Here is an 11,168-nt window from a genome sequence, read left to right as displayed (position 1 = left end):
ATATATTATATAGGTTTTTATTAAAAACTATTAGTAAAATTTCCTTATATTACACAGCAGCACTATAAATGTACATTTAATTTATCTCATCACTTTCCGAATTTATCTTAGTTCCCAAAACTGAAATATCATTAGAAAATAATAAGATTACAAAATGAATATTGTATATGAAATATTGTACGAGTATAACATCATTTTGTAATTATATAGTTTGTTACTTCCTTTGGAAAAATAATGTTAGTTTGCTGTCGGTCATAATTATTATTGATTTTCATTTTAATATTATAAAAATATCTTGAGGAAAATGATTGTATAACGTTGATGAAAAATTATTTTTTTATGAAATATGCAATTTATCTGTTGTTTTTTCTAGTTGGATTGTAATAAAAATATTCTAGATAAAATATTTTTATTACTTAATGTTACTCTCATTATGTAATAGGATTTTTAATATAAAATTGGCATCAAAGGCTTTTAAGTATAGAACAGTGAAAGTATAGAACATCTTTTCATTCTAGAAAGTTAAAAGTCTACAACATAATCAAACTAATTAACTATATTTAAAATTGTAGAATTATTTAATCAAGACAATTAAGTTTTATCCTATTCCATTCAGTCCTAATTGAATTACAGGTTTTCCCAATTATGATTCCAAGGCATATCGTAAATTCGGTTACAATTCTTGAACAACATCAACAATAATTAATAAATTTGACAAAAAAAAAAATTTAAATTATTTTATTTTAACTTTAATTCTTTTCTCTGTGTAATACTCTGTTTAAGTTTAACATTGACTTTAAATAGACGTTTTAAATGTAGGTAAAGCTAATTATGCCTGTACATTGCAAATTATTTTAACAAATTGAATCCAATGGACGATTATTATTTGATTTAACTGGTGTTTTACTTCTTTGATTATAACTAGTAGATGGTTTTGAAGATGCTAATGAACCATTACTTAAAAATGTATTTGATTTTTCATTATTAACATTAGATTTTAACAATATTAAACTATTATTATTATTATTAGAACTTAAATCATCAACATTTCGATTATTATTCGTTAAATTTGGTGTTGGAATTGAATAAGATTGTATTTCTTCCATAGATTCTGATGTATCATCACTTGATGGAATTAATGAATTTTTAACACCCAAACTGGTTATTCTATCTAAAATATTTAAGAAATTATTTTATTGAAAATCATATAAAATTAAAATTTTAAAATAATTCTGAACAAACCTAATCCATTTGGTAAAATAATTTCAGCTCTAACTTCTTCTAATTGTTTAGCACTACATAATGGAGTATCAATTTCATAAGTATTATTAAATTTCATATAATCAACTTCATATTCTCCACTTTCTTTTCGAAAATTAACAACATGCTCAAAACGATGACCCCATAATATTTCTGAAGGTAAATAACTGCTACGTGCTTGTGTTGTCATACCAGTTGATTCGACTACTCCTTCTATAAAATCATATTAATTTTATAGTAATATTAAAAAGTTTTATACAAATTGCAAACTAACCAAGCATTACAACAATTTCAAATGATTCTTTTAACATATCTTGTGCAGAGAGGCTGTATAAAGGACTTTCATTTTCTATTTTATGTACAATTGTAGTTGGCCAAATAAACATTAAACGATCTTCACCTCCATCAGCACCTACTTGTAATTCTTGCTGATAAAATGGTAATTCTTCACCTTCCTTTGTAATCTAAACAATATTTTATTGAAAATTACATGACATATAGATTAATATTTGGAGAATATAATTCTAATAGAGTGTTGTGTTACCTTCTTTCTTATAAATTGTGCTCTAACATGAGCTTCAATTATATGACTTTTACGCATATCACCAACTCTAAACATTAAACATGGAACACCATCACGATGACATACAACAGCATTTCTTGAAAATAATAAAGTTTGAGCGCGTTTCTTGGGCCTATTAAAATTTAAAACTTGCTGTAAAATCTTTAACTTATGAGCAGCCACTAATTACCTCGACAATTTCGCAAATACAATTCCAACCATAAATGCCTGTATAAATACACCAGTTATTGATTGAAAAGACATTACAAAAATAGCTTCAGAACATTCTTCAGTTAAATAACGATTACCATAACCAATTGTATGTTGAGTTTCTACTGAAAACAAAAATGCTGATGTAAAACTATGAATTTCTGTAACACACATTGTAAATGTTCCATTTAATAATTGTTCAATATTAATTCCATCTTCTTTCATTTCCTCTTCCATTTGTAGATATTCTATATCACCGTGTAAATATGCAATTGCCCACCAAACAACAGCAAAAGCAGCCCATGATATTAAAAAATTTAATGCAAAAACTAATAATGTCCAACGCCATTGAGCATCAACAAGTGTTGTAAAAATATCCTGCAAATGAAATATGCAAAAAAAATGGATTTTAATGAACAATAATGGTCTTGAAACTCACGTTACCATTCAGAGAAAGTTCAATTATACTTACTTGCATATATCTTCGCCGTCGTTTTGCAACATTCCCCTGGACAACATTACAATCTCCTTGTTTAAAAATGACTCGTTTCCTGACACGACGAGAGGAAAACCGTGTCTGTCTGTACCTGTTTAAAATAAAAGAATGATCAATATTTTAAATATAATTTTAAATAAACCATTTATGTAGAAGTTAAATAGAATGGAGGCGCAATAATTTCTTATTGAAAACACCCAATATCCCAATCCAGTCTTGGGGATCTCTAATCATTTTCCAAATTTTAAATATTTTTAATTTAAATAAATTAATTTCCAATTTAATTATACAAATTATATTCAAATTTTAATTACATTTTAAAATAATATAAGAGTTGTTAAGGCACTACTAAAACTGTCTTAAGATTATGAACTAAAATATGATAATAATTATTATTTATTCTATGATATAAACAAAATTATTTATGATTTTAATTAATTTAGTAATTATGACAACTTGCTTTAGTGCTACGAATGTTTTGGTACACTAAAAATAAATTTCTTAACAAAATTAGACTATACTGAATAATATTAATTATTTTTAGCAGACATTTTAACATGAGGGCTTTAAACAAAACAAAAAAAAAAATAATAATTTTATTAAATTAAATTTCTTTTTAACAGTATGTTATAAAATTAAATGGCCTTTTCAATTGTACGTAAACCAAAAATTATATTGTTCTATATCAGGACCGTAATTTTGACTATAAGCTAAAAAGTAGCTCAAATTTGATATATACGTACATATTATGTATGAAAGATGTACCTGATCTGATTATATTACACAATATTCACTTGTCCCATATGTTCATTATTATAAGAACTAAAAAGTCTTCCTCAAAATCGGCATTAAGGTGTTCCGGTATAAAATCTGAAACCGCCAAACCTATTTTGATTTCTACAAAATTACAAAAGTTACTCTGATAACTGACGGAAATAATGTGGAAGTGTAAAACTGTAGTGATTTTGGACTACCTGTAGATTTCACAAACTTTATTTGTAAACAAATTTTGTACATATATAGATAAAATTATTGCCCTTGAAATATAATTAATCACACTTGTTAAAGAGTGCTTTTATTACAGTATTTTAATTTTTATTTACTACCTTGGACTTGAATTATAAATTAAAGAACAAAAATTTAAATATAAACTATTTATAAATGAAAAAAACACAATATTTATATGAAAACAAGAATATAATATATAGTTGATCGTGTCAGTTCTAGGACAGCAGTGCAAAATAATTCGTGTAAATTTTTCCCATGCAAATGTAACGTAATCGAATTAGAATTCAATAATGAGAGAGGGAAATATTATTTATATGTCCATATCTCACAATATTTTTTCTCAGCGTAGCAAACGGAACGGTAAAATTGTAATATACCTTATACGATTATACACGACGATATAAACATTTCTTGTGTATTTAGAATTTCTCATTATACAAATTAAGCTTTAATTAAATTGACGTTTCCTCTACTCTATAATATAGTATTTAAAGGAATTAAATAATTTGTCTTTATATAGAACTATATTTTGTATATTAATAATGACGTATGCTACTATTCAAAATTGGAATTAATATACAAAATAATGTGTGGGAAAAAAAATTATTCAAAAATATGTGATCGAAAATTAAGCAAAAATTTTTAATTTGCATGAGAACAAGAAAGTGGGAATATTAAAATATTTACCCGACTGTAATAGTAGATAAGATCTTATATAAACACATACCGTGTAATAGAGAAAGGAAATATACCTAGATATTATGCAGGTATAAAAGATGTTCAAGCATAATATTATTATGTACCTAATTTATTATGTAGGTAGGTACCCAAATAATAAATTTGTTATTAAAGTTAGTTGGTCGAGAGTTAAATTCGAAATTAAATTTATCAATATTAAGGTTGCAAACTTAAGCATAATTGAAATACTCAGCTTAGTTATTATAATTTAATGGAAATATTCGCAATGGTTAAGTTTCCATGTGCAAATTCTACTCGTATTTGGCTACATTTAAAGTACAAAATTTTTTTCGAAATATTATTTTTTGAATATTCACTAAATTTCACCATTTTAATAAAACATTTTGCCCACATTTAAGAATAATGTAATTGAATTATTAAAACTTACTCTAAAAATTCGGCAAACCAATTTTTCTTTCTATATTTTGAAAATTTAATTTTTTTCATTTTGAAAATTTATAATTATTATTATTATTTATTGAATAATGTGAAACTTCTTAAAAAATATATTGACAATTTAGAAATCAGATGAGCACAAACTTCATTTTGTAATTGCATGTGGTATTATGTGTTATTTGGAAAGAGTCAAATACCCACAATATGCCAATTTTTTGTAGAAATTCAGTGGCACATCTAATTATTCCAATAAATTTAAGTTTACTAATTTTAAACATCTTTATTATTTGGTAAGGTGCAAAAATTTTCCATATTATTTCTCATACCGATTCCGTTTCCGTAGGTTTCCGTAGTTGAATATGCGGAAGGATCTTTCAAAACTGGATGGCATACGATAAGAATGGATTAGTAAATTATGAACTGAGGCATACGATAAGAGTGGATTAGTAAATTATGAACTGAGGCATACTTTGAAGATGGATTAGTAAATTACGAACTGAGGCATACAATAAGGATGGATTAGTAAATTATGAACTGAGGCATACGATAAGGATGGATTAGTAAATTTAAAAGTAAGATAGTATGGTATGGCAAAGTGAAACTAATATATTTCCAAAAACCATTATTACTATCGTGATTAAAATCTAATTTAATAAAATATTGTAAATAATTAATTATTATCAATAATTTAATAATGGCTATGGCCTCAAATTTCTATGGTATTAAATATGGCGGCCAACTATAATACAATATGAAAATATTTACAATTTTTCTAAACTTACCTTGATAATGGTCCAGATGTTTCATTAAGATTTTTTAATGAAATTTTTAAATGTTCTTGAAATGATTCTAATAAAGTTTCTTTGCCTTTTGTTGAATGTGATGGACATGACAATTTCTCTTTAATTCCCTCATCATTTGACATTTTAATTATAACTGGAGAATTTAAATTTGAATTTTTATTATCTAATAATTTTTGTGTTTGATCTTCTCGTTGATCATCGTTTTTATTTAGAATCATTTTTTTAAATTCGAATTTTTAAAAGAACCCCTTCTATGGGTATTAAGAGGTTTAATTAAAATTATAAAATAATTATAATTTATTTATTATTTAATTAGTGAGAATTTTATTCAATTATTTTATTACAAATATTTTTAATTAAAAAATATTTTTATCAATTTTAATTTTTGTTATATTTATTTCGTTATACAATTATAAATTTTGTTATATTTCTTATTATATTTACGTTGATAAAATTGATATATACGATAATATTGTTATATAAAATAAAAAATAATTTACTAATATATAACTAAATGATCTATCTATTCACTACAGCTTATATTTCGCATGTATTTCTGAAAAATTTTGCAAAAACACGTCATAGGTATACCCACAAAACTTTCTTAAAATTTCTTAAAAGATTCATTAAGATGTAGAAATGCATGTAGAATTTTCTCTATATTTTTTTTTTTATAATCTAATTTAAAATATTTTTAATTTAATTTAAATAAAAGATTTCCCGCTTATGTCATTACACTATATATATTATTATGTGGAATTGAAAATTTAATTTAAAAATATTATTTCAGTGATTGAAGCTTATAGTATAAGTTTAAATCAGAACAGTTTTTGATATTTAATTAAAAAATTTTTTGAGAGTTAACAAATATGATTTAATTATTAAGTAAGTTTAATTATGATTTTCTTAAAATTCTAATTTTAAGATAATTCCGGAAAATCTTAAACGTCTTAACTAATTCTCAACTAAAAATATACTGAATGCAAATCTGTATTCAAAGCAGATGTTCAAAATAATTACATAGACTAATGTTAAACATGATACTGACAATAAAGATAACACTTTTAAAAATGTTCTAAGTATGATATAAGAATTGGAAATCTAGTATCTGTATATAGCATAAATTATGTTAGAAATATAATTTTTGGAAAATACTTGACATTTTTTCGTTTCAGTTATATATATACCCAAATGTCTGTTCAAATACGTCCATTGTATAAAAAAGAAGTAAATTAAGCTATTGGTTTGGATGTAATATTAAATTTAATAGGTTATTATTTAAGTTTGCGACTAAAGCTATCGAAAGGGACTAAACACGAAAATTTCAAAAAATTTTTCGATATGCAATAACAGTTTACCATATACATATAATTATTTAGATTGATTCTTCTAGAAATCTTTCTTCAAAATTTTAGTAAAACTAATTTAGCAAAATAAACTATAAGTTAGTCAGTTTAGTTTGTTTATATTAAAATTTCAGATATTTATACTAAAACAGTAAATGCCAAATCTATTTAATAATATCAAACTTGGCCCACCTTATATAAACTGAGCTTATATGTTTTGCCGTAATGCGTCGAATTCGTATTGTCATACTCTTAAAAATTTGAAATAAATGCAATTAAAAGAGATGACCCCGTAATGATTTTATTTTATTAATAATTGAATATTATAGTTTATAATATTATATAACATTATGATATTTTTATTAAGACCAAAATTTCTGTAAACAAAATATACTAGCTAGTATACTTAAATTTAATAGTTCACTTAGACAATTGGTATATAGTATACATATAATTAATGTACATGACCAGAAACACTTTATATATAAGTACTTTATTAAATAGTATTTCACATATTATAGTAACACTGACATAGTAAAATTTTTAAAAAAATATTATTCACCTCCTGTCCTAATAAATATTGTTATAATTTTTTTTTTAGTATGTGCTGACTAAAAATTTTATACAACCTGTCGTCTGTCTTTACATAATGTATACAATATTTTACTTACTTATTCTATATTATTGTTATTTCAATTAAAACTGTTATACATAATATTATAATATTTTAAGTGACATTATTATATTTTTTATCTCTGATAAAAATTTTCATATTTACATCTCTAATATTAATTATTTAGAATTATAACAATAATATTATTTTCTGATAATTATAAAATTTAATATTCACAATATACACGACTTATATTATTATACCTACATATATACATAAGTTGTTTAAATATAAAAATTTTATTTTATACACAGGCTAATTTATTGGGCTTCTTTTAATATTTAAATAATTACTATTTTAGAACATTTCGTATAATAATTATGAGTAACGTTATAATTATATACATACATGTGTATATACGTACATTAATATACAATTTAAATTTATTATTTACATTTCGTCAACACTATGTTGTTATGATAAAGGTATGTACATACATTTTTATGTACAACGATTTTTTATCACTAAAAATATAACAAATCACTCTTGCGTCTTACATTTGAAACCGATTTCAACTAGGTATAAACTGATTTATGTAATTAAATAAAATATTTTTTTTTTTAATTTTTCTCTTAAAAAAAAAAATTCTTTCTTTAAAAATATGAAATTAAATTTTTTTTCGTTTTCTTATTTTGTATGATTAATTAATAAACAAAAGGTCATATTTTGTACTAAAAACTCATCTGAGAGCTCAACAAGTAGTAGCTATAACAAATGAATTAAGATTTAAAAATAAGAAAATATTTCTGTTTTGTATAAGAATTTTTATTTTGATTTAATAAGGAAGCAAAGCTTTATAATCGGTTTTTTGTATTCTTTTATGTATGCCATACTTTTTGTTTTGTACTATGAAAACCTTAGTAAAGAGGTAGACAACTACAAAAATTCTATTCTTCATTCATTAAAGCTGAAATTCATAATGGGGATAATGTTGTCAAACTGTCTTTTTAGATTTTCATTAAGTTTACTCGTCTCATCAAACATTTTGAAATAAATTTTGGATACAAAGGCACTTTAACATTCAAATAGCGGTAATACTTACCAAGAAATTGGGGCAATAAATACTAATTATTGAAACATTTTAGTAATACAGTATTACTCTAATTGGGTAAATCGGACTCCGTTTTGTATAGGTTCCGCCGGGATGGCAAGGATACATTCTATATGGCTAACCTGCACTGGTTGTCAGGAGATGCAGATGGTTTTGACGGGGCTTCCTTAATATGGGTGAGCTTATTTCTAGCCTCCTAAAAGATATCTCCGGGATTTTGCTTGGGACCAGAGTAGTTTATAAGATATGACTGGCTAAGATGACTGACAGGGGGAATTCCTCTGCCCATGTTTCTGTCCAATGGTTATAGGTCATTATAGGTTTTACTTATGATATTAAAATTTGCAAATTGACATAGGAAAATCTAATAATTACTTTATTTAATAATCACATAAAAATATTTTGAATAATTTCAATCTAAAACTTAATTTATGTCGGTATCATTTTTCATACAGTTTAATCAACTACTAAATTATCTATGAAGAGAGAATAAATCTAATATGAAATCATCGTCTGAAGATATCATTTAAATGTTTTCAATGTAATTTTATTATATAAAAATTGTAAATATTAAGTTTATATATATACACACATATTTTTCACTCAAGTAAATCTCTAATGAAATATAGAGAATGAAAATACTATATTGACTGAGTAAAAATGTCTTCTCTTCTTATCAGTGAATTTGAGTAGAATGGGAATTTATTTTAACAATAAAACTAAATGAGCAATTGTATTCTTAATAATATTTAAAAAAAAAAAATATTGAGCTAATGAAAATGAAAAAGAAGACTAAGTTATAGCTACTCAATTCTCTATTTATGTATGTATATAAGTATCTTATCAAAATTAATAACTCAAATTGAATTTTTATATAAATTACCTACCAAGTGCATTTAAAAAGTTTTATAGGAAAATAGTTTTATTGTGAATATTGTACGAAATATTTATTAAATATTGTGAATATTGGCAGAAAATGTACATACATTACGTCATCCTGAGAGCAGAATTGATTCTTTCGACAGCGTCTTTCGTATATTAGGTCAATACAGATAATTGCTGAAATGTCAAATTACTGAATGTCAGCGATAAGATAATTCAATTTTTAAGTGTTATGGATTTTTTTGGTCTTATGATATACGAGATTCTTTACTATGAAACGAATGGTTCATACACATGTTTTTGAAATTTTAAGCCATCGTATAGTGGTTCCTTCAACAAAATCAACATTTTAAGCCTAATTAAAACCAGAACTTTTTTTATTAAAATTTTAAATTAAAAATTTTATTAATTTATTGAACTAATATAAAATTTACTTTATATTTTCCATAAGTTTTCAATCTGTACGGTTTTATGAATATTTAATAAAAAAAACCTGTGGTAAATATTCATTAGATTTGTAAATGATCGGTAATTTATTTAAGGAAGAAACCAAAAAAGTAGATTTTCTAGACATTTTTTTTACAAATTTCAGGTTTTAATTAGAAATTTTAATATAAAATTAATAGGGTAACTCATAATAAATTTATTATAAAAATTTCGACCCAATCACAGGCATGTTACTTCTTATTATATTCAACTTTATTAAACATTTATACACATTGGATATCGAAGATTTTTAGGATATTTTTAAATTTTATAATACAAACATAACCTTAAATATCTATTTCATCCCATGTATGTGGTCATTTCTAAAAATAAGTGGTTTATACAAAGTGAAAATCTGGTAGAGTTTAATTTTTATTTTATCATACAAATTGTTATATGAAAATTATATAAAATATAAAAAATATAGACTACTCAATATAATATAGTTATTATGATTTTAAAGGATATTAGCTATTCGAGTTACTTCAGAACAAAACTTATAACAACATAGGAGTAAAATACATTTATAGTCATAATGCATATACACACACTACATTTGTTATCTATGCTACTGTATTAGGTTATAAAATAATTTCATTATAATCAAATATTAATAATGAGCAAAAGGTTTTTTTTTTCTTCTACAAGTTGTGAGGGATATCTTTTTTCTATTATTATTTATTTTATTTGACCCTGGCTATTTGATTTTTCTAATTAAATAGCCAGATCCTTTTTTTGAATTTCTTTTCATAATATATGAATGTATGGTTGTAGGTTTGTTCATTTTAAATGGATGATAATATTAAAATTTAAAAATAATTTGCTGATTTTAAATTAATAAAAATATAATTAATATATAAGGTAACAACAAGAGTTACTTTATATATTATTAATACTTACATATTTTATATAAAATATATTAAAGATTTATTAATAATTCATTTAAATTTTTTTATAATAAATGTAATTTTTTAATTTTTTATTTTTCTAGTGTTTATATCTCCTTCGATGGGATCCCACATTTCCGTGGTATGAAGGGACTGAAGTAGCATCAATGATCTTGAGAGCGATGTCGATTGATAATACAACGTTTTGGTTTCTGGCAGTTTCAACCATGCCGATAATGTCGAAAGTAAAGCCTGAAAACAAAGAGAATCTGCTGTGAATGAAGTATCGACGTAAACTTATTTTCAATAAGTTCCCCTCCCAATTCAGTGGTGTCATACGACCCGTGCCTAATACAAAATGGTGTTATAC

At 24.0% G+C, this 11,168-nt stretch overlaps 1 protein-coding gene across 5 annotated transcripts; it reads right to left on the bottom strand.

Annotated features, from left to right (window-relative positions):
* Window positions 1–538: 538 nt before the first annotated feature.
* On the bottom strand, window positions 539–7,986 carry LOC129618468 (G protein-activated inward rectifier potassium channel 3-like). Of its 5 annotated transcripts, none has more exons than XM_055533243.1 (8): window positions 7,857–7,986; window positions 5,453–6,029; window positions 2,505–2,619; window positions 2,013–2,410; window positions 1,805–1,955; window positions 1,535–1,724; window positions 1,243–1,473; window positions 539–1,171 (listed from the first exon to the last, which is right to left on the bottom strand). In XM_055533243.1, exons 2-8 carry the CDS (start codon window positions 5,689–5,691, stop codon window positions 855–857), a joined length of 1,641 nt encoding a protein of 546 aa, XP_055389218.1. In that variant the 5' UTR covers window positions 5,692–6,029; window positions 7,857–7,986; the 3' UTR covers window positions 539–854. The 5 variants fall into 5 exon arrangements, with proteins under 5 accessions (XP_055389218.1, XP_055389219.1, XP_055389220.1 ...); XM_055533244.1 differs by having other exon boundaries at window positions 7,887–7,925; XM_055533245.1 differs by having other exon boundaries at window positions 5,453–5,724; window positions 7,887–7,906.
* Window positions 7,987–11,168: the final 3,182 nt, after the last annotated feature.

Source organism: Condylostylus longicornis, unplaced genomic scaffold, assembly GCF_029603195.1.
Source record: "Condylostylus longicornis isolate FDR11 unplaced genomic scaffold, ASM2960319v2 ptg000006l, whole genome shotgun sequence".
Taxonomy (NCBI): Eukaryota; Metazoa; Arthropoda; class Insecta; order Diptera; family Dolichopodidae; genus Condylostylus; species Condylostylus longicornis.
Note: the sequence above shows the minus strand (reverse complement) of the source record. Positions and strands in the feature narration are given on the sequence as shown.

Excerpts from the sequence above, each read along its gene's own strand:
- LOC129618468 (XM_055533243.1), bottom strand. The coding sequence starts at position 5,691 with ATGATTCTAAATAAAAACGATGATCAACGAGAAGATCAAACACAAAAA. Across the intron at positions 1,474-1,534 it reads TGAAATTGTTGTAATGCTTG|AAGGAGTAGTCGAATCAACT; the intron begins GTTAGTTTGCAA and ends ATGATTTTATAG. Across the intron at positions 1,172-1,242 it reads TATTTTACCAAATGGATTAG|ATAGAATAACCAGTTTGGGT; the intron begins GTTTGTTCAGAA and ends TAAATATTTTAG.